The sequence below is a fragment of the Dendrobates tinctorius genome, unplaced genomic scaffold (genome assembly GCF_039654945.1).
Source record: "Dendrobates tinctorius isolate UK_male_01 unplaced genomic scaffold, ASM3965494v1 ptg000158l, whole genome shotgun sequence".
NCBI lineage: Eukaryota > Metazoa > Chordata > Amphibia > Anura > Dendrobatidae > Dendrobates > Dendrobates tinctorius.
The window spans coordinates 1,109,788-1,134,395 of record NW_027361825.1 but is presented as its reverse complement, the minus strand read 5'-3'; the positions used below and the strand labels follow the sequence as shown (position 1 = coordinate 1,134,395).

Here is a 24,608-nt window from a genome sequence, read left to right as displayed (position 1 = left end):
ATAGAACATGCTGAGGAGGGGAGGCCAGCAGCAGATGAGAGACGGTAATTATCAAATAACCCATTCCTCCAAACTAGGGCTATTGAATATCAAGATATTCATTGGCCCTTTGTTTCTCTTTATTCAACAGCCGCCCAATAGATGCAGCAGCAGCAGCAATGGCAGCAGCTGGAACACCACCCACAGGCATGGAGTGTGGCCACCAGGAAGACAGCACATCATCTTCTGGGAGCCCTCCCTCGCATCGTCAGCGTTTGACGGTAAGTTTTTATTTCCAAAATCCATCTTCTCTGTAATATATGTCTATTCATTGCCTTTTATTTCAAAACAGGAATCACAAGATGAAGAGGAGCTCCCAGAAGAAGAAGGAAGGGGTGGACAGACACCTGGAGTGGGCTCACAATTGGTAAGTTTTTTGCATCAAACGCAGAAACACAACATCACACTACACACAACACATAGAAAACAATGTTCTGCAGACCACAAACAGCAAACAAATGCCTACATCCAAAGACATAACATTTTTTGTTTTCTTCTCTAGTCTTCCCAATCTGGTGCTTGGCCAAGAGCTCCTCGCAGTGCCTCCCAGGGTCGTCGGCGACAGCAACGCGGCGGTCACCAGCGTGTAAGTATAAATATTTTTGCTTTGTTTTTTTGCACTTTTTATTTCATTTCTTTTGTGGAGGCTAATTATGTTATTTTTGTCTTTTTCTTTAACAGCCTTCACAGCGTGCTCCCGACTCTGACGGTAAGGATGGAGGGATTGATGTGGACCGCCTCATCGATCTCGTCAGAGAAAGGGAGCCGCTCTGGAATATGGCTGACCGCCGCCACGCTGACCTGATCGTTACCCGACGACTCTGGGAGGAAATCTGTTCGCTCCTTGTGGGCCGCTGGGAGGACCTCGAAGCTCGGGCCCAGATTAAAGAGCGTAAGTATATACAGTACCGGTTGCTTGATGTAAACCAGTGTTTCCCGAACTCCAGTCCTCGTGGTCCCCACGGATCATGTGTTCAGGATTTCTATTTACTATGGAAATCCTGAAAACATGACCCCTGGGGACCATGAGGACTGGAGTTTGGGAAACACTGATGTTGTATACTAACCACTCCTTTCTCGTTTCAGGGAACAGAATTGTGAATCGGTGGCGGTCTGTGAGAGATCGTTTCAAGAAGGAGTTCAATAAAGAGATGCGGGCCCCGAGTGGATCTGGAGGACGCAGGAGCAAGTACAAGTACGCAGAAGCCCTGTCGTTCCTCCGGGAAACAACGGTCACCAGAAGGTAAATATTACACACCACATGTGAAAAAAAATGTTATATGTAAATTTTTTTTTCAGCCAGGGCCATACCATGTCAGTATTTTAATTGTTTTTTTTTCTCTTTATTCCACAGCACGGTGAGCAGCACTCGGGAGCCTGCACGATTGGACCCTTCTGAGGCGATCCCTGAGGAGACCGGCACCGAGGGACACTTCGACCGCCCCGGTACATCTGCACCTTCCCAGCCTTCCCACACATTCGACCCATCTGTCCCATCCACCAGCACAGGAGCATCGTGGCCGCCTACATTACATGAAGCTGCCGGTGAGGAGATCGCTTTCCCTTTACCCCACCCTTCTGCCCCTGCCACCTCTAGTACACCTGCGGGTACTGGGCGGCAGAGGCAGAGGGGTCAGGAAAAGACTTATGCGCCAGAGTTCTTGCATCTGAATGCATCTTTCCAGAACTGTCTAAAAGTCTTGTCAGAGCAAATCTCCGCAGGCTATCAGCAGATCAACTCCAGCATTCTGGAGGTGAAGACACTTCTGCAAACCATGCATTCAGAAGCAAGATCTTCGCCAAACCACACCTTTTTCAGGTCTGTTGTGGAGCGCATGGAAACGCTCTCTCCTGCCCAGCAGATGCATGTAATGCATTCATGCCACGCTGCTCTCCAGCAAGTTACCTCCCAACCTCCTCCTCCTCCCACCACAGTAGTTCCTCCACCTGCACCCCCTCCAGCCACTTTCCATCCTCCCCCTCCTATTACATCTACACCCCCTCCAGCCACTTTCCATCCTCCCCCTCCTATTACATACCATCCACCTCCCCAGCACCATCCACCTCCCCAGCACCATCCACCTCCCCAGCACCATCCACCTCCCCAGTACCATCCACCTCCACAGTACCTGCAAACTCCCCAGTACCAGCAACCTCCCCAGTACCAGACATCTCCCCACTTCCAGCAACCTGCCCCGTACCAGACATCTCCCCACTTCCAGCAACCTGCCCCGTACCAGACATCTCCCCACTTCCAGCAACCTGCCCCGTACCAAACTCCTTCCCCATACAACTTGCCATCAACATCATCTGCTCCTACAGTCCCTGCCCAACCCTCCACTCCACCACCCACCACCTCTTCTGCTTCCCACATGTCCACCCATTCTGTAGTTTTTTCCACACCTTCACCTCTAACTGTTCCTTCCCCACCACGATCCCAGTCCTCTCTCCACACTCCCAGTGTCGAAGTGTCCCGCAGCCCCTACAGCAGTATTTCCACCACACACTACACAGATTTATGATGTGTGTATTTAAATAAAAATGACCAGTTTTATGGTTTCAGTTTTATAGTTTCAAAGTTTTATTAAACAAGTTTATAAAAATTTTAAAAAAGTTTACTAAAAAAAACATTTTTCAATAAAAGTTAAATTATTTTACACTGGTTGTCTGTCATTTTTTTCTGCGGCGAAAAAGGTTAAATACAGGGTATTTAAAAGGTGAAATGGTATTCAAAACTAGGTATATAACTGTGGGTAAATTTTAGCTTTTTGCCACAGTTGTGTTCCTGGTTGTGTTTGAAGCAAAGTATTTCACCTAAAAAGTTGTGTTTATTGTTGGTGATTTCCTAACAATGTACACAACTTTTGTTAAAAGGTGAAATACTTTGCATAAAACACAACCAGGTACACACCTGTGGCCTAAAGCTAAAAATAGAGACCATGACAAGATAGCCAACTTTGGTTGGCAAAGGTATATACTGTTGGTACAGAAGGTACACAAGTTTGGTTAGGGCACAAATCTTTCACACTCTGTCATCCTGCCAGTGTACTCTGCCTTGAGGTGACATAAAGTATAGTGCAAAATTGTCCCTCATTACTGAAACCGTCACAGTACTTCTAGTGGTAATGTCATGGTAATCTTGCAAGGTGGTTTCTTCAGAGGTGTCCTCAATGGAAATGGGTTCCTTGCAGATAACAAAATTGTGGAGTACCACGCACGCTTTGATCACCTCGTCCACAGTTTCTGTCTTGAGGTTGATCGCAGTCAATAGGACCCGCCATTTGGCTGTCAGAATACCAAAGGTACATTCAACCATTCTTCTTGCTCTTGTGAGGCGGTAATTAAAAATGCGTTTTGGTCTTGTCAATCCTCTGCTAGAGTACGGTTTCAAAAGGTGTTCTGACAGCAGGAAGGCTTCATCCCCTACACAGACAAATGGCATAGGTGGACCAGATGTTTGCGGCAGCGGTCTAGGTGGTGGGAACTGGAAGGTGTTTCCATACAGTTTACGCCCCATGGCAGACAGTTTGAAAACTTGAGAGTCATTGGAGCGGCCATAGGCCCCAATATCAACCGCAATAAATTTGTATTCCGCGTCAGCGATGGCCATGAGGACAATTGAAAAATATTTCTTGTAATTGAAATATTCAGATCCCGATCCAGCTGGCTTTACAATGCGGATATGTTTCCCGTCCACAGCGCCCAAGCAGTTGGGAAACTGACATATCTGTTGAAACTTTTCTGAAATTTCAATCCACCTCTCTGTTGTGGGCTCTGGTAAAAACTCTTCAGCTAAGGAGTCCCACAGTGCACGGCATGTGTACTTCACTATTCCAGATATGGTGGAAATCCCGAGTCTGTACTGGAAATGCAGTGACGAAAGGGATTCTCCAGTTGCAAGAAATCTGTGGGGAATTAAAAAACAATAAATTAGTTTTAAATCACAGCATTACATACCAAAACTGACCTAACACTTGGAGATACAAATTACCACCAACAAGATTGCAGTGAAAGTGTGCTCTGATGCGATCATATCCAATAAATGTGGCTTACCTTAAAGTCACCATCAGACGCTCTGCGGGTGAAACAGAGAAGCGGCAATAGGTGTCCGCTTTTCTTATGAGGTGTGCAATGCGCTCCACCAAGTAATCAAAATTCTCCATTTTCATCCTAACATATCCAAAAAATGTATCCGGGTTTCGTCGAAGGTCCATGCAGAGTGTAGAATAGACCCCACGCGTCATTCTCTTGGCTGTGATGGGGTGGATCCACAAACGTCGTCTACGATGCCTGATGCGCTGCTGTCTCGCTCTCTCCTTCTCCAGAACAATCACCCTCAAACGATTAGCCTCCGCTGTAAAATCCGCCAAATTCTTCAAAATATTTCCAATGACAACATCCATCTTCGCCAGTAACTTGCTCTTCTCTCCAACCTGCACTTTCTCCTCTACAACCTGTCAAAGAAGGGCTGTAGGAACATGCTATATATAGTTTTCCAGTAGCCAATCCCGTTCGGAAGGCCACAAGGGTCAATTTTAAAAACCGGATCCGGCGTAATCCGTCGAAAAATGGATAGAAAAACGGATGAACCGGATGAGACGGATCCGGTTTTGTCTGTCAAGAAAAAGACGGATCCGCCAGAAAACCGGATCCGTCACATCCGGTTTTACGAAACATTTGCCGGATCCGGCGTTCCGGCACGACGCCGGATCGCGCCTGACGCCGAAAACCTGATGTGTGAAAGTAGCCTTACCGACTCCACAGCCCTGGTTCACACGATGAGGATTTGGGGAGGTTTTGATGTTGCAGCATTTCTAATTATCTACTCGCTTACTTTTTTCATGTGATTTTATCATGTGTTTTTTTCTCTTGTTTTCATCGCTTGTGTTATAAATGAAGCTGTTTAGTTTTCGTGCCTCCTGTTATTTTGCTTTAGTCATACAGTTGTGTGCGCTTTACTTTAGTTTTTAGTGTTTTACGCAGAAGAAATGTCCTAAAAAAAACGCATATGTAGTGTTTACCTGCAGATAATCCTCATCTAAATCCTATGTGGAAAATCCACATAAGTCAGCGGATAGAAACTGATACTGCAGAATTAGAAGAAAAAAAAAAACCCCACACACCGCGGGTCAGTCTGAGCAGCTATTTTTTTTAAAATAAAAAAACAAAAACATAAAACACCGTGGGCCGGAGACTTCTATAAATCTCATTCACTTATTAGGCTGGTAGAACGTACCAAATAATAATGAGGTGCATTTGCAGCCTGGGGTCCACCATGCAGAGATGGAATACCATCAAGTCTGACGAATACACATTATTAACCATGTATATGACCGGATTAATATGGCCTATCATCAGCTACTACATAGAATCACATGAAAAATGATGATCAAAAGGCAATCGTACTATATAAAAAAATGTAATTTTTTATTTGAACCACAATAAAATCACATTGTCAAACACTGGAACAGATAGGAATGTACAAAGCACTCATTATTCATAGTACTCAAAAGGCGCAGAGACCCAGAAACAACGACTCCCATAGGCATGGATAAAAAGCCAGGAACTGTGCCAATACCATCTATACCTACATAGGCTTTACAGGAAGGTAAATACCCTCCAGCATCTGGAAAATTCCTAAGATCAAATTGACAATACCACTATATATCATACTATCCTATGGCACATAATATCCTTATTAACCCGAAAATGGACACCCATGCGATTAATACCACCCTATAGCCATTAATCAATATTCCTCATGGTACAAAATACAACATAGGGAATCGCCTATTGTTGGTAATACTGGGCATACAAAAATGCCAGTTAATTATGCAGCTGTGCGGGCACATCAGCAGGAAACTACCCACCTTCACCCAAGATTAACTACAATCTAATTGATCGCATAGTGCTCCATCATGCTGCACAATAGCACTTTATCACTAGCTTATTCATAGTCACCATGTGCCTAACGCTACCCCGTGACCAACATATAATACCCAGCAATGTACATAAAATAATTGGTGATTACCTATTATCAGTGGTGGTACCGGGAGCCGTTTCCTCCAGGGCCAGCGCGTTCACCCCGATGTGCGTTTCGGTCTCCTTTCTCAAGGGGCCTACCATTCAGACAGTGTCACCCTATTGTATACCTCCTGGCCACAATGTGTATTAGGTCGGGGTCACACTGGAGAGGAATACGGCCGAGTGAGAGGCGCTAAAAGCACGCATTACACACGGACCAATGATTCTCTATGGGGTCCCTCGCACCAGGCGTATATTTCTCATCCGTATTCTACGCTCCGTGCCAATCGCAGCATGCTGCGATTGTCAGCGTACTACGCCCGTAATACGCCAATGCAAGTCTATGGGTGCGCAAAAAATACGGATTACACACGGACCACACATGTGACTTGCGAGAAATACGCACCCGGTGTCTTTTAGCAAAGCCGGCAATTCAGTGCACTATACAGTAAACTCACACTGACAGTTTTAATAAAGAAAGAAAGAAAGAATAGATATAGACACATAGAATACATATATATATATATATATATATATGCATTCTATGTGTCTATATCTATTCTTTAGATTCAAGGAAGGAATTTTTATGGATTAAACGTGCGCTACCAGACCATCACTCCTCCAGGAGTGATGGTCTGGTAGCGCACGTTTAATCCATAAAAATTCCTTCCTTGAATCTGAAGATTTATGGCCACGGCGTGGTCATTTGGATGTGCAGCAAGCTGACCTTGTTCCTTTATGCCTGTTACTCTCCTGCAGAGGGTGAGTATAAACCATTGACTTATATCTGTGTTTTCTCGGGTAAGACCCTATTGCGCTCTTTTTCTTTCAGTTTCTACTATATCTATTCTTTGGTTTCTTTTAGAAACCCTGTCATAGAGCTCCATTATATGTCCATTTTGCAAAATTGCGAGAAAATCTCGCCATACGGATGCTGACATGTGCAAAATACGCAACCACACCTTGCTTACGGATGACATACGGAGCGCTATTTAGGGGTCATTCATCCGTATTACGCCTGTAAACTACGACCGTATTTTGCGCAGGTTAGTGTGACTCCGGCCTTACCGCGTGACCGGAAGTGACGCGCGATGTTGCCCGGTCAACGGCGACGCCGGGCCGGGGCGGGCCCAGTCCACTGCAAAGATGCCGAGAACCAGCGGGCATGGCAGCGACCAGGCCACATGCGCGTACAGAGCGGGAACACTTAAAAGATACACACATAATTACAAAAAAAAATGTAACCACAACCGTTAAAATCATCCGGTATGTCAGGAACACATGCGTGTGTCATAATGCTATACAGTACCCACCAATATATTAATATCTTGTTATTGTACCATATAAAATATCATAACTAACATACAGATATAACACACCAAGCAACAGATGAATCAATTAATCGCTATTTATAAATACATAATGCACACACTTAAATCATACTACCATCTACCATCAGTACATAAATATATGCATGGCTCTATAGCACATAAAGTAAGTGGTATCAGCATATTTTTATACACACGCTTAAATTTACAAAAATCAGACAAAAATTCACATATAAAGGCATTTAAATAGCAATAAACGACTTTTAATGGTACAATCGTTCTGGGTCTCTGCGTCTTTTGAGTACTAAGAGATGGAATACTGCTGCTAAGTAATGGCAGACACTTGTGGGTCGCCCTCCCAGGGCTGTGGGGTACTCGGTACCGGGCCGGTATCAGCGGGAATTGTCACAGCAGCGGTGACCTGGTCCGTGGCCCTGGGCACCCAAGTAATAGGGAGATTGAATGGTGGGATGTAGTGAATTTAGTTGAATAGTTCGTGACGCCATCTGTGGTGTTCGGCAAGGGAGGTGTTAAGCCAACACTGCATGCAGATCCTCTTGGTCTGATGGTATGGCGCAGCAAAGATGTTATAGCTCCCCACAGGTGGAGCTGTAGTCCCAGGGCAGTGTAAAAGGTGGTGGTAGTCAGGAGACGTGGATGGTGCAGAAATGTAGCAGTGCTGAGGGTACCATCACCGGAATGAGTGGATGACACCAGGGCTTGCAGTTCCAAAGCTTTACTCACAGTCTGTAGTACACAGGTGCCTGCCTCCGTGCCGTGTCCTCCGGGTCAGGGACTCAGTCGACCTACAGGCAAGATGGAATGCTCCCTTCCAACACTCCGCCAACATGTACCTTTCTGAACGTCTCCTCTATAGCGCCTTTGAGTGAAGTACTCCCAGTACTGAGTTACACTGGAGTTCCTCCTGTCAGATGTTCCCAAGAACTCTACTTGTACGGCAGACAGCTATAGCCTGCTTCAGGGACTCCTTGCTCCCAAGTCCCGGCTCACTATCAATGTTGCTGTTGTGCCCCCAAGTATTAGATGAGAGTAGCGCATTTACAGCCCACTACTCCCTCCGGTGTCTGCTGTAGGACCATTAGTATCCATACAACCTCAGGGACCGGGCCCCGGCCTTGCGCTTAGAACTTCTAGGCAGGGTTCTACTCTAACCCACGTCCTCTGTTCTCTGTTACTCCTCACGTTCCGTACTAGTCTTTCCTTCTTATGAAGAATCAGGTTTCCTTTCAATGTCTCTTTCTTTCTCTCCTTTCCCGTGCCAGCAGACCCAGGTCACTGTGATCTGCTGCAAGACATCCTTCCTCCATCCCTCTCTCTCCCTCAACTCCACTCGACAGACAATCCTAAACCTTCCCGCTCTTTTAATGTAAACTCAACCCACCTCCCAGCACGTTTTGTGTTCCAAGCAGGGAGCCACCAATGGGTGCTTTGCTATACTCCAAGCAGGGAGCTGCTGAAGGTGCTTTGCTACACTACTTTGTGGTGTGGGGTGCAGGTGTTGGAGCGTTGTCAGGAGCCTCCAACTTACCAGGATGGTGGGGTACCACACCTGAGGAGGTGCAGTACCTCTGTGGCAACTGAATCCTCAGGGGCGCCACACTTGACCCCTGGAAAGGTCGATTACCCGTGACCTACCACCATCCCACCCCCAATAACAAACGACAGACCACATTTCTCTTGGATGTTAAAGGCCACAGCAGCAGCCAATTTATTAATATATTTTCAATTTAAAGACACTTGGTGGGGTCCTTGAAATTCTAAAGTTGTAAGGTCTGGTGATTTCCCCCCAGGCATTGTCCCCCCCCCCCCCCTCACTTTACTCCTGGCCATGTTTTCTTTTAGCTCAGGAGCTCCATGAGTCCAAGGGAAGAGGTTGCCTCCACCATTAACGTTATCACCAAAAATCACAACCATGTGACCCGACCTACCATTGCTGGGTGTCACCCATTTCCACGTTAATGTGACCTCGACATTCCATTGCCAGGTGTCACCCACCTATCACCAGACCACCATCACATAACCATCCAATGAAGGGGATTTGTGCCTTTTAACGGATCCCCACCCCCAAATTTTTAACAACTTTGAGGACCCACCAACGCCACAGATACTGATAACTCAGTGTTACATGACCCTTAGACTCACAAAGCCATCCGCCGCCAGTCAGGAGAGGAAAAACCCCGTGGGGGAAACCTCCAGGGAACCATGGCTCGCGGATTGCCCTTCCCCTGGGCCTAGAAGGTACCATGCCAAACTACTACTTCGCTTCCGTTTTTTAGCCATGTTGATGTCCGCTCCTTGCTGCCGTGACCCGAACTTCCTCCTCTCAGGGTGGGCAGGCAGGTCTTGTTCCCTGCGTGTCCGTGGAGAAAGAGAACCCCCCCTCAGCCCTGTCCCGTCCTTTTAACCCCTTCTTACAATACCTCCTCCCCTTGCCCTGTCATTTCCTCCTTGTCTATTATCCAATGCCCTTCTTCCTATCCCCCTCTGCATGCCCCCCCTCCTTTCCCCTGGTCACTTACTCCCTTCCAGCGTTATGCCTGTCTCCCACTATACTGACGTTCCCCAGGTACTTGACCCCTGGAGAGGTCGATTACCCGTGACCTACCACCATTCCCCCCCCTCCCTCAATAACAAACGACAGACCACATTTCTCTTGGATGTTAAAGGCCACAGCAGCAGCCAATTTATTAATATACTGTATTTTCAATTAAAAGACACTTGGTGGGGTTCTCGAAATTCTAAAGTTGTAAGGTCTGGTGATTTCCTCCGGGCATTGCCTTCCCCCCCGCTTTACTCCTGGCCGTGTTTTCTTTTAGCTCAGGAGCACCGTGAGTTCAAGAGAAGAGGTTGCCTCCACAGTCAACGGTATCACCCAAAATCACAACCATGTGACCCCCAACCTACCATCGCTGGGTGTCACCCATTTCCATGTTAATGTGACCCCGACATTCCATTGCCGGGTGTCACCCACCTATCACCAGACCACCATCACATAACCATCCAATGAAGGTGGATTCGTGCCTTTAAATGGATCCCCTCCCCCAAATTTTTACCAACTTCGAGGACCCACCAACGACACACTGAGAGCACCCCCCCAATCAGGTGCTCGAGACCCCACCCACCAGCGCTGCTGTAGCCCTACATATCCCTTCCTGCAAACCTTTGCTCCACAGAGCCGTTCCAAAAGCGTTCAAGTGCACGCCATCTGTCCTCCAGAATTCCTTCCTTTTCCCCTCCAGGTTCCCATGGGGACTCAGACCATGCATCGATTATCGTGAGCTGAACGCAATTACTGTAAAAAATTAGTACCCGCTACCACTCATTCCTGATCTTTTTAATCAGTTACTGGGAGCCCGCTGGTTTACTAAACTCGACCTCCGGGGGGCATATAACCTGGTCCGCATAAGAGATGGGGACGAATGGAAAACGGCCTTTAATACACCCCTTGGCCATTTTGAGTACCTGGTAATGCCGTTCGGGCTCAGTAACGCTCCTGCAGTATTTCAGCACTTCGTCAACGATATTTTCAGAGACATTTGTGGGGTGTATGTCGTCGTATATCTGGACGACATTTTGATTTATTCTGCTGACCCTGTGACACATGCTCAACACGTCCGTTCAGTACTGCAAAGACTGTGCGAAAACTCTTTGTTTGCGAAATTTGAAAAATGTGGGGTTTTTTTGCTGAAGAGGTGCAGTTTTTAGGATACATGGTCTCAGGCAAGGGGTTCCGCATGGATCCTGCCAAGATTCAACCTATTAAGGATTGGGTGCAACCCAAATCGCTGAAAGCACTGCAGCTATTTTTGGGATTTGCGAATTATCGCAAATTCATCAGGGGATTCTCAGAGATTGCCAAGCCACTCACGGACCTTACCCGGAAAGGGGCGGGCGTGACCAATTGGAATCCTGAGGCAACTTGGGCCTTTTCTACACTAAAAGAGTGCTTCGTGGCTAACCCGGTGTTGATTCAACCAAACTTGGACCACCCGTTTATTGTAGAAGTAGATGCCTCCGAAGTCGGAGTGGGAGCAGTGCTCTCGCAAGGCACTGCATCCCTCACTCAGCTTCGCCCATGTGCCTTTTTCTTCCGCAAATTCTCTGCCACGGAGAGAAACTATGACATCGGCAATCGGGAATTATTGGCAACCAAGTGGGCCTTCGAGGAATGGCGCCACTTCCTCGAAGGTGCCAAACACAAGGTTACTGTTATTACAGACCACAAAAACCTAACCTACCTAGAGTCGGCTAAAAGACTAAATCCTAGGCAGGCCAGGTGGGCCTTGTTTTTCTCCAGGTTTGATTTTTTTTAATCACCTTTCGCCCCGGAACTAAAAATGTGAGGGCAGATGCCGTCTCCCGCAGCTTTTGCCCCACACAGACCGAGGACTATGAACCAGTTCCAATATTGGCTAATGGGACTGTCGTGTCGGCAGTATCTCTGGACCTTCTGGAGGAGACCCGTAGGTCATCAGAACGAGCTCCTGACACTACACCCCCCAAAAAATTATTTGTTCCAGCTACCTTTCGCTTACAAGTGTTAAAAGAATCACATGACTCCGTCCTGGCAGGCCATCCTGGTCTCAACAATACCACTAGGCTGGTAACCAGGAACTTTTGGTGGCCGACGGTGGCTAAGGACTGTAAGGACTACGTCTCAGCGTGTGAAGTCTATGCCCGCGCCAAGTCCCCCCATAATCGCCCTACCGGCTGGCTTCAGTCCTGAGATTCAATGGACCCACATCTCCATGGACTTCATTACAGACCTGCCACCCTCTGATGGGAAAACTTGTATCTGGGTGGTGGTGGACAGGTTCAGTAAGCAGTGTCACTTTGTTCCCCTGTCTGGCTTGCCTAACTCTGAAACTTTAAGTAAGTTGTTTGTTCTTCACGTTGTACGTTTGCACGGCGTTCCGGCAAATATTGTGTCCGACAGGGGTACCCAGTTTGTCTCGAAGTTCTGGAGGGCGTTCTGTAAACGTATTGGTGTTGAGTTGTCCTTCTCCTCGGCATACCATCCCGAAACCAATGGTCAAACTGAGCGTGCCAACCAAGCGCTGGAGCAATACCTCCGCTGCTATGTCTCAGCACATCAGTCAGATTGGGTGGAACATTTGCCATTGGCGGAGTTCGCTCTCAATAATAGATACCAAGACTCCATCAAAACTTCATCCGCGCTTTGGATCATTTTCGGCCAAGATGTCGGAACTCCCAGGGGTTGAACAAAATATACATCGTCTGAAGACAATTTGGTCCGAAGTAAACTCAAATTTGAAAGGGGCTCAGATTAGACAGGCTTTGGCGGCTAATAGACGACGATCCCAGGGGCCGCACCTGGGAGTTGGTGACAAGGTTTGGCTCTCTACAAGAAACATCAAACTTAAGATACCGTCTGCCAAACTGGGTCCCAGGTTCATCGGCCCATATGAAATATTAGAGGTAATTAACCCGGTAGCGTTTCGGTTAAAGCTCCCGCAGTCATTTAAAATTCCTAATGTTTTCCATAAGTCCCTCCTCAAGGTGTACCACTCCCCAATTCGTCCCGTCCAGTCCCCTCCTCCTCCAGTTTTGGTCAAGGGTGCCTTGGAGTACGAAGTCCAGGGCATCTTTGATTCCCGTCTAGTGAGAAACTCTGTGCAATATTTAGTGCATTGGAAGGGCTATGGCCCAGAGGAGAGGTCCTGGGTCCCCGCTAGTGACATTCATGCGAAGCGGTTGATTAGAAGGTTTCACCTCCTCCACCCTGACAAACCGGGTTTTGAGGGTCCGGAGGCCCCTCTTAGAGGAGGGGGTACTGTTACGTCACCGTCAGACTCAGGGCCTGCTGTCCCGGCCTTGGTCACTAGGAGGCGCCGTACTGTCACATCACCGTCAGACTCAGGGCCTGCTGTCCCGGCCTCGACCACTAGGAGGCGCCGGACTGTCCCATCACTGTCTGACTCGTGGCCTGCGGTTCCGGCCTCGGTCTTTGGGAGGCACTGTGCTTCAACCCCGAGTGATGGCGGCGATAGTTATGAGGCTCCTGCGCAGGCGTCCGCTGGACGCAGGCTTCGCTCCTCGGTCAGTCATGAAGGGGCTGGTGCATCACCATCCAGCCTGGTCCTGGGGGCGGTCCGGATTACATCATCAGCCCAGGAGCCTGTGAGGGATGACCTGATCCCTCAAATACCTTGGGACTGCTCTTGCAGGCCGCCGGATATATTCTTGGTTCCCCTGCGTGTTACTGTGTGAATTACTGTTTGACTGACTCTGACTTTTGTCTGGACTTCTGACCCTGTTTCTGCCTAACGATTCTGTACCTCTGCGACTCTCCTGGTTTATGACTCTGGCTTCGGCCTGGAATCTGACTCTGCTACTGTCTACTGTTTTTATACCATTTCTGCCTGACTGGTTTAGTCTCGGATATCATTGCCTCTGTGTCCTGTATTGGAACACCTTTCTGGCGACCGTCCTGCTCTGGTCATTGCTCCTATTCAGACAGCGCCTCCTGGGCTCTGCTATAAATCCAGATCCCTGTATAGGGGTAAAGGGTATCAGTGTTTCTCGGGGTGTTGTCTGGCTGCAGCCCAGACCGCAGGCAGACGTCACAGTACCTTTGGCTGTGGAAGCCGCTAGGTAGTTACCTCCTACATGCAGCACCAGAATGTCCGGTGCCCTATGAAGCCGAACTGCTCTGCCCACCTAGTCATGTACCCTTCTCCATATCAGGCCTCTAAAGCCTACCCACTTAATTACCGCCACTCCCTTTGGGTAACCTATCTGTCTGCCGTCAGCATGTCTGTCCGCTTGCCGTGCTCCCTAGTACACGTAGGAGTGGCCAAATATCCAGATTAACAGTGGACCTTTTCCTGTAATACAGCACACATGTGAGTGACACAGTTAGATACAAACTATGCACGCCAACCTCGCAATGTTGACTACTTTTCTTAAAGGACCCCTTCCGCCTCCTAATGTTCCTACTTGCCCCCTGACCGTTGCTATGCTGCCCCTGGCCTACTTAATGACCCGGAAGCCCTGACACCACATTCCAAAGTCCAGAAGGACATGGCATGCCCTCCTGGTCCGCTTATGGAGCTAAGGAACGGAATCTTGCCCATTGGAAGCAGGAGAGCACGTCAGCTATGGAGTTAAATTCCCCCAGTACATGCGACGTGGTGAAGTGTGCATTAATTGACAAGCATTCCAATACCAGTTGACGTAATACTCCCAATTACTGGGGGTGAAGAGGCCGTTATATTTATAGCCATTACCACGCCCATGTTATTGAATTTGAAGTGGATTCTCCTGTTCGCGAGCTGATCTTTCCACACTGTCACCGCTACTAAAATAGGGAAAATCTCCAGTAATGCAATGTTCTTAATAATTAATATTCCTTCGGCCATTCTGCTGCACACCACAGACCCTGAAAATAAGCTCCAAAGCCGTAGCTCCCGGCTGCATCTGTGAATAAATCTACTATATCCGAGTTGCAGCAGACTTCCTCCATCATTAAAGATCACCCGTTGTAATTCTCCAAGAATGTACTCCACACTGCCACGTCTGCTTTGTTCTCCCTTGACAATCGAACGTAATGATGGGGCAATTTTACGCCCGCTGTTGCTCCCGCCAACCTTCTGGAAAAAATCCTACCCATAGGCATCACACGACAAGCCAAGTTCAAACTGCCTAGTAACGACTGCACCTCCCGAAGTCTCAATTTTTTGAGTTTCAAAGCCTGGTGTATCACTTCTCACGGCCAACACCTTATCCCCCGGATGCCGACATTCCCACCAAACTGTATCGATAACTATGCCCAGGAAAGAAATACATGACATTGGCCGTACCGTCTTTTCAGGGGCCAAAGGGACCCAGAACTCTGTCACCCACTCTAGGCACCTCAAAATTACCTCACACACCTCTGAATTTGCAGGGCCTACACACCAAAAATCATCCAAATAGTGGATCACGAGCTCCAACCAGAAGTCTTTTACCACCCACTCTAAAAAACTGCTAAAGGCCTCGAACAACGAACAGGATAGAGAACAGCCCATCTGTAGGCACCTAACAAAGTATTCCCGCTCCCAATAGCAACCGAGCAAATGCTGACTAACCGGATGCACCGGCAACAAACGAAATGCAGATTCAACGTCCGTCTTAGCCATCAGAACGCTTTCTCCCACTGCACCTCCTCAAATAATGTATATATAACAGAACATAAATCATGGTGAATGCCGTCGTTCACGGACTTGCCACGTGGGTACGATAGGTGGTGAATCATACGGAACTTGTTTGGTTCCTTCTTCGGCACAATGCCCAAAGGAGAAACCACCAAGTTCAGCATGGGAGGAAGCTTAAACGGTCCTGCCATTCGGCCCAGCCTTACCTCCTTCTCTAATTTTTCTTTCACTACTCTGGAGTGCTGATAAGCCGAATTCAGATTTTTTTAATTTTCTTAACACTGGGAAAGCTGGGCCGGGAATTACAAAACCGTCTCTGAAGCCTCTGGTTAGTAGGTCTGCTTTGGGCTTATCATGATACCCATTTAAATAGGGGAGCATCACGTGCTACTTGATTGGGGTCTGGCCCTTGACCATGGTTGGCTCTCCCCGCATTGGAGCTGTTCTTTCGGACACATCTACTAGCCCCATGTGAGACCCCATTGCACCCAGAACATTGGTGTCTGAACCTGCAACTGGGCCCGAATTTACATTGACAGTTTAATGAGGGCCAACATATGCCGTGCTTTTGGGTGCCGCTCCGGCCCTGCGTGCTCTCTACCGTCTGACTTCCTACTCCGTAACCCCTTTGGTCGGTCCTGCCGGCCCCTCCCTGAAAGGGACCCCCATATCTGTTGCCAGGGGCCATAATTTTTAACCAAAGTCCAATGTCTTTTTGATCCCATCTCATAGAAGGGTGAATAGCTTTCCGCTGACGAAACTGTTCATCGTACCGTAGCCACGCTAGCCCCCCCATATGACCTGTACGCCTCTCCCCTATGGAGTCCATGCAACAAAATAGTTGTGAGCAGTTTTCTGGCGCTCTCTCCCCTATAATGCTGGCTAGGATTGCAAATGCCTGCCACCAATTTGAAAATGTTTGGGGAACTGACTGACTACAACGACTCTCTTCATCATCCCTCTTACCCCCTTCCTTTCCTAGTCTCTCCGACCTCAGCCTATTCATCGGTAATAATGAAAAAAAATGTCAACGTATTCCCCCCCTCCAGATTTTTTTCCTTTACCTCCCCCTTGAGGTGGGCACCTAGGGCACCGGGGACAAGTGTATAATTTTTTTTCCAGCCCCTTATCATCCAAATCACTATCGCCTCCTTCCCCTGCTGACGATTCGTCAGACCTTAAAATGTAGCTCTCACCCCGGCTCGTCCCCCTTGTGGGGTGTATTGACTTGTCCATGCCAATAAGTGTGCCGGGCCTGGCTCTTCTAACCGCTCCAGCCTCTTTTCTAACCTGGCTATCACCGCATATAGCTCGCTGCTAATTTGCGGAGGGGCTAACTCACTAACTTTTGCATTGCTTCCACGGGTCCCTTGTCCGCCCCTGCCCTTCCGACTACCCTTTTCCTTTCTACCCGTGCTGACGCTGGGAGACAGGCAGAACATGGAATTATAATTACCGGGCCACAGTTGTCCTTTCGGTCCCCGCTACTCCGTCAGAGTTACTCTCCTCCGAGTGGTTCTGCATCGTGTCCAGAAGTGGGCGTCCTGGCCATCCAACGTCCCCGGCTGGCGTGGTTTCAGGCTCTGCACCTTCCTCATAATCATTGTGGCAGTCCTGGCGCGACACGGACCCCCCGTGCTGACAGGATTCCCCTCTGGATTGGACCCTCCCCCTTCCGTTGGAATGCTGGCCGGTTATCTCCCTGGAGGGGCTCCTAGCCCCGCCACTGCGCCCACACTGGCATTTCTAAGGCCAGCCTCTCCGGGGGCCTGGTCCTGCGTAATGGCCTTCTGTCTTCAACCTGGTGCACAGCGTTATCCCTTTCTGCATGTGCCGCGTTTGTGTCGGGCATTAGTTTGGCCTGCCCCCCTGAGCTGATTATTTTTACAGGCACATTGGTGGCCAGCCCGACTTCCTGGGTCCTTAGCAAAGGACCCCGGAAGCAAGATGGCGGCGCACACAGCACGCGGGCCAGATGCTCTGCTTGGCTGTGCTGTGGCCGCTTGCTTTTTGTCCCGGGATGCGGCGGCACCCCTGCGGGCAGCGCTAGGGGCAGTTCCGGCATCGTGTTCCGCCCGTGCACATTCGTGTCTTGATCGGCGGCGGGGCTGCCGCGTTCCCCCCACCACCGTGGCCCGGCACCGCCTCTTACCAGCCCACCGGCGGCCCTGGCAACCATGATGCTGCTTTCGCCCCTGCCTGCACGTGCGTCGGGGCCCTAACCCACTATTAAGGGCTCGGCGGCGGCGGCGGTAGTGCTGGCCTCCCCCATGTCCACCCAACTGCGTCCCCCGTGCCCTCCTGATTCCCTGCGCGGGGGTGCCCGAACTGTTCCCCCTGGCTGCCGTCAGAACCCACCAGCTGAAGGACGTTAACAGCTGCGTGTCCCTCATCTCTGCGTGCCCCCACCCTGGACCCCAGTACTACCGCTGCAGGGGCACCGCTGAAACCGTCCCGGATGCCGCTAACCGCTGCCTCCAACCAAACAGGGGGTCATGTCCTGGCCTCTGCCTGCAGTGTCCTAATAAGGTCCTCCTTACCAGGTGAGTGGGGGGGGGTCCTTGCTGTCATCTTGTTCCCTGCGTGTCAGTGGAGAAAGAGAACCCCCCCGTCAGCCCTGTCCCATTCATTTAACCCCTTCTTACAATACCTCCTTCCCTTGCCCTGTCATTTCCTCCTTGTCTATTATCCAATGCCCTTCTTCCTATCCCCCTCTGCACACACCCCCTCCTTTCCCCTGGTTACTTACTCCCTTCCAGCGTCATGCCCGTCTCCCACTATACTGACGTTCGCGTCCGCTGGGTACTATATGGCGGTATAATAAGTGAACACACGCGGGTTAACGCCACCTGGTGTGTACGAGGCGGACTGTTGCCTCAGAGCCGCACTACCGCTAAATATAAATGCCGAAGCCTGTTAAGCTCACAGAGCTCAGCCAAGTGAGTGCTGGTGTAAGGCCACAGGACTCTGCCCCAAGACACAGGGTCGGAGTCCCTCTAGACTCACCAGCACTCAGCGCGGCAGTAAATGTGGGACTTATGTGCCTAGCTGGATGGCACAATATGGTGCTTAGAGAGGTGCTGTGAACTGGGAGCACTGTGGCACTAGACTTGGCCACTACAAGGTGTTGACTCTGACTCTAAAACCCTAAACCTTATGTATCAAAGGGAGGGGAGTCTTAATGAGTCAGTCACCAGATACATGCATCCATCGTCATTCACACACAAAATACCATAAGCGTCTATACTAGCACATGGCCGTGCGGCTCTTTTATAGCAGTGTCCTTCCCAGTAGTGGGCCAATCAGAGCAGGAACGGGACCTGCGCATGTTACACCCGACCTCCAATGAGAGGTCGTCCCACGGGGACGTTCATTAGGCAAAATACAGGACTTAGTACCTGGAACGTCTATTTGCTGCTGACTCAAGCATGGTGTTACAGCAGAGCCTGAAGGCGCAACCAGACGCCTGGCATTAGCCTGGACTGACGTCTTTGCTGAGCAGGAATCTCTGTGGCTGCAGAGGAATGGGAGACCGCAGAGGACATGGCTTGAGATTCCCCCTGTGCAGTGGGGGAAACTCGACGCCTAACGCTTATTGTGGGAACTTTACTTTAACGGTCATGTGTTTCCCCAAATTCTTCGACAATTGTTAAATAAAAATATTAAATACATTATATTTTAACAATAAATTACAATATATTTTCCGCTTTGACACTAGGGGGAGCAGCTGCAGAAATTTGCCATTAAATATTAGTGTAGTGCTAGCTCGCATTACGACTGTAGTAAATGTGGGTGGAGTGGGCCATTCCATGGTAACTTATTCACAAACCAAATACTGAGTTAAATAATGGCTACAGACTGCTCTTTGAAAGCAGGCACAAAAATTAGTGCATGTATATTGTACATTACAATATTCTAAATAGATTTCAACACAGTTTTGATTTTTCAACAATACAAATTAAATACAAAATACAGTGTTATTACTTGGTAACTTGCGTTACACAAAATGGAAAGGCAATTGACCATATCATGAGACTGCCAAATTTTATGTTCTGGTAAACAGGGGAGAAGCACTAGTTTTACTGTATTAAAACACCATAGTCCAAGCAACTTTAACAAATTTGTTTTAACCTCTCAAGTTAAATGCAACAGTTTTTATTACAAGAAATGTAGGTAACTTACGTTGCAATACAATATAGTAACTTACGTTACAAAACAAAGAACGTGTTCAACTTTGTCGGTGTTCATATTTGATAAGGCAAACTGACTTTATTTAGACAAAACATAGGCTGCATGTGAATTCATTGGTGCGAACTACTTATGTAGACTAAAATTTAGTATACAAATGTAATCAATTAATATTCATACTTCAATTGTCAACATTTTTGCAGAGTGGAAATTTTCATTACAAAATATGACCGTTGATCAATTACATAAATAGACTAAATTTTAATCTTCGCCTACATATGTGGTCCAGTCCAATGATTTCAGACACAGTCTGACCACTACTTAGCATGTACATAAAGTGCAGCACAGATTCATCTCATCTATGACTCCACAGCCCTGCCTCACTACTGAGCATGTACATAACGTGCAGCACAGATTAATCTCATCTATGACTCCACAGCACTGGTCACTACTGAGCATGTACATAAAGTGCAGCACAGATTCATCTCATCTATGACTCCACAGCACTGGTCACTACTGAGCATGTACATAAAGTGCAGCACAGATTCATCTCATCTATGACTCCACAGCCCTGCCTCACTACTGAGCATGTACATAACGTGCAGCACAGATTCATCTCATCTACGACCCCACAGCACTGGTCACTACTGAGCATGTACATAAAGTGCAGCACAGATTCATCTCATCTACAACTCCACAGCACTGGTCACTACTGAGCATGTACATAAAGTGCAGCACAGATTCATCTCATCTACAACTCCACAGCACTGGTCACTACTGAGCATATACATAAAGTGCAGCACAGATTCATCTCATCTATGACTCCACAGCCCTGCCTCACTACTGAGCATGTACATAACGTGCAGCACAGATTAATCTCATCTATGACTCCACAGCACTGGTCACTACTGAGCATGTACATAAAGTGCAGCACAGATTCATCTCATCTATGACTCCACAGCCCTGCCTCACTACTGAGCATGTACATAACGTGCAGCACAGATTCATCTCATCTACGACCCCACAGCACTGGTCACTACTGAGCATGTACATAAAGTGCAGCACAGATTCATCTCATCTACAACTCCACAGCACTGGTCACTACTGAGCATGTACATAAAGTGCAGCACAGATTCATCTCATCTACAACTCCACAGCACTGGTCACTACTGAGCATATACATAAAGTGCAGCACAGATTCATCTCATCTATGACTCCACAGCCCTGCCTCACTACTGAGCATGTACATAACGTGCAGCACAGATTAATCTCATCTATGACTCCACAGCACTGGTCACTACTGAGCATGTACATAAAGTGCAGCACAGATTCATCTCATCTACAACTCCACAGCACTGGTCACTACTGAGCATGTACATAAAGTGCAGCACAGATTCATCTCATCTACAACCCCACAGCACTGGTCACTACTGAGCATGTACATAAAGTGCAGCACAGATTCATCTCATCTACAACTCCACAGCACTGGTCACTACTGAGCATATACATAAAGTGCAGCACAGATTCATCTCATCTATGACTCCACAGCACTGCCTCACTACTGAGCATGTACATAACGTGCAGCACAGATTAATCTCATCTATGACTCCACAGCACTGGTCACTACTGAGCATGTACATAACGTGCAGCACAGATTCATCTCATCTACGACCCCACAGCACTGGTCACTACTGAGCATGTACATAAAGTGCAGCACAGATTCATCTCATCTACAACTCCACAGCACTGGTCACTACTGAGCATGTACATAAAGTGCAGCACAGATTCATCTCATCTACAACTCCACAGCACTGGTCACTACTGAGCATGTACATAAAGTGCAGCACAGATTCATCTCATCTACATCTCCACAGCACAGTACACTACTGAGCATGTGCATAAAGTGCAGCACAGATTAATCTCATCTATGACTCCACAGCCCTGCCTCACTACTGAGCATGTACATAAAGTGCAGCACAGATTCATCTCATCTATGACTCCACAGCACTGGTCACTACTGAGCATGTACATAAAGTGCAGCACAGATTCATCTCATCTATGACTCCACAGCACTGGTCACTACTGAGCATGTACATAAAGTGCAGCACAGATTCATCTAATCTATGACTCTACAGCCCTGCCTCACTACTGAGCATGTACATAAAGTGCAGCACAGATTCATCTCATCTACGACTCCACAGCACTGGTCACTACTGAGCATGTACATAAAGTGCAGCACAGATTCATCTCATCTACAACTCCACAGCACAGCCGGCAATTGATTTAGCGGTTATTCTACTATGTAGAACTCTATTATATATATATGTGTCTCAATGACGTGTGTGTGTGTGTGTATGTATATATATATAATATATGTATATGTATTCTACGTGTATATTTCTATTCTTTCATTTGGGTTTTAACCTGTCATTGGGCTCCATTATATGTCCATTTTGCAAGCCTGCAAGAAAATCTCGGCATATGGATGCCATACGGATTACATACGGATGCTTACATGCGCAAAATACGTGGCTACACCTTGACAACGGATGACATACGGATCACTGTTCAGGGAACATTTCTGCGTATTACGACCATACAATACGGTCCGTATTTTTATACGTTAAGTGTGACTCCAGCCTAAGGCACATTCACACGTCAGTATTTGGTCAGTATTTTGCATCAGTGTTTGTATGCCAAAGCCAGGAATGTAACTTACTGAGAAAAAATATAATTGAAAGACTGACTCCTGTTCTTTGTTTTGGAGACACTCCTGGTTTTGGCATACAAATACTTATCAAAAATACTGATGTGTGAATGAGGCCTTAGACAGTCTACAACTCTATGGGAACCTAATGTGAATTCTCTCCTAGACTAAAGTCTAATATCTTCATGGAGGGGTAGTGATCCTGCTGTGATTAAAAAGTCCTGAGGCTAAAAGGTGGAGTGCTCAGTCAGAAGGCCAATGCATACAAATCAAAAAATTGACCGTCACATCCAAACATGAATTAGGTGTGAACAGGAGCCTACCTAGAGTCGCCAACTCATATACAATCAAACAAACAAGGCAGCACACCTAATTCATGTTTGGATGTGACAAACAGTTTTTTGATTTGTATACAGGATGGAGACCTCAGCCTAGAGCCGAAAAGGTCTCTGACCACCATGGATGGACATTTACAGTTATGTGAAAAAGTGTTTGCCCCCTTCCTGATTTCCTATTCTTTTGCATGCTGGTCACACTTAAATGTTTCAGATCACTAAATAAATTTAAATATTAGACAAAGATAACACAAGTGCTCACAAAATGCAGTTTATAAATGAAGGTCTTTATTATTAAGGGAAAGAAATCCAAACCTACAGGGTCACGTGTGAAAAAGTAATTGCCCCACCCCCCATTAAAACATAAATTAACTGAGGTTTATCACATTTTTGGGAGGCTGAGTTAATTTTCCCTAGCCACATGAATGCCTGATTACTGCCACATCTGTTCTCAATCAGATATCACTTAAATATGCCTGCCTGACAAAGTAAAGATGATCAAAAGATCCTCACAAGCTAGATATGCCATGACCCAAAGAAATTCTGGGACAAATGAGAAGCCAAGTAATTGTGATCTATCAGTCTGGAAAAATGTTTTATAAAGCCATTTCTAAAGCATTGGGACTCCAGTGAACCACAGTGACAGCAATTATCCACAAATGGCAAAAACAAAATACCTGAAGAACGCAGCGATGACTCATCCAAGAGGTCAAAAAAAGACCCCCACAACAACATCAAAAGAACTGCAGGCCTCACTTGCCTCAGTTAAGGTCAGTGTTCATGACTCCATCAGAAAAAAAAAAGAGACTGCCATGCAGTCCAAGAAGAAAACCACTGCTCAGCAATAAGAACATAAAAGCTTGTCTCAGTTTTGCTAGAAAACATCTTGATGATCCCAAGACTTTTGGGAGAATATTTTGTGGACTGATGAGGCAAAAGTTGAACTCTTTGGAAGGTATATGTCCAACTACACCTGGCCTAGCAGTAACACAGCATTTCAGAAAAGGAACATCAAACCAACAGTAAAATATGGTGGTGGTAGTGTGATGGTCTGGGGCTGCTTTGCCGCTTCAGGACCTGGAAGACTTGCTGTGGTAAAGGGAACCATGAATTCTGTTGTCTACCAAAAATCCTGAAGGAGAATTTCTGGCCATCTGTTTGTGACCTCAAGCTGAAGCGCACTTGGGTTATGCAGCAGGACAATAATCCAAAACAGACCAGCAAGCCTACCTCTGAATAATTTAAGGAAAACAAAATTAAGACTTTGGAGTGGTCTAGTCAAGTCCTGATCTTAATCCGATTGAGATGCTGTGGCATGACCTTGAAAAGGCGATTCATGCTCAGAAAGCCCACAATGTGTTTGAATTAGAACAATTCTGCAAAGATGAATTTGCCTAAATTCCTCCAGCGCGTTGTAAAAGACTCATTGCCAGTTATTGCAAATGCTTGATTCCAGTTGCTGCTAGGGGCGGCCCAACCAGTTATTAGGTTTAGGGGGGCAATCACTTTCTTACACAGGGCCCTGTAGGTTTGGATTTATTTTTCCCTTAATAATAAGGACCTTCATTTCTAAACTGTATTTTGTGATTACTTGTGTTATCTTTGTCAATATTTACATTTGTTTTGTGATCTGAAACATTTAAGTGACAAACATGCAAAAGGATAGGACATCTGACAGTAAGGGGGCACTTTTTCACATAACTGTATGTTCAAAACTCTGAATCAATTTGGACTCTCGGGGCCGTTTATCACAGCCCTAAAAAGTCTGTATTCCCAACCTTCAGAATTGGTCGAACTCCCAAACACTCTC

At 47.2% G+C, this 24,608-nt stretch overlaps 2 protein-coding genes across 3 annotated transcripts in view; one reads left to right on the top strand and one right to left on the bottom strand.

The window, feature by feature from the left end:
* Window positions 1–24,608, bottom strand: part of LOC141051719 (class I histocompatibility antigen, F10 alpha chain-like) — a 199,916-nt gene that overhangs the window by 113,965 nt on the left and 61,343 nt on the right. The window lies entirely within an intron of this gene.
* Window positions 1,065–2,696, top strand: LOC141051718 (uncharacterized). Its single transcript, XM_073548706.1, has 2 exons — window positions 1,065–1,282; window positions 1,394–2,696. Exons 1-2 carry the CDS (start codon window positions 1,065–1,067, stop codon window positions 2,559–2,561), a joined length of 1,386 nt encoding a protein of 461 aa, XP_073404807.1. The 3' UTR covers window positions 2,562–2,696.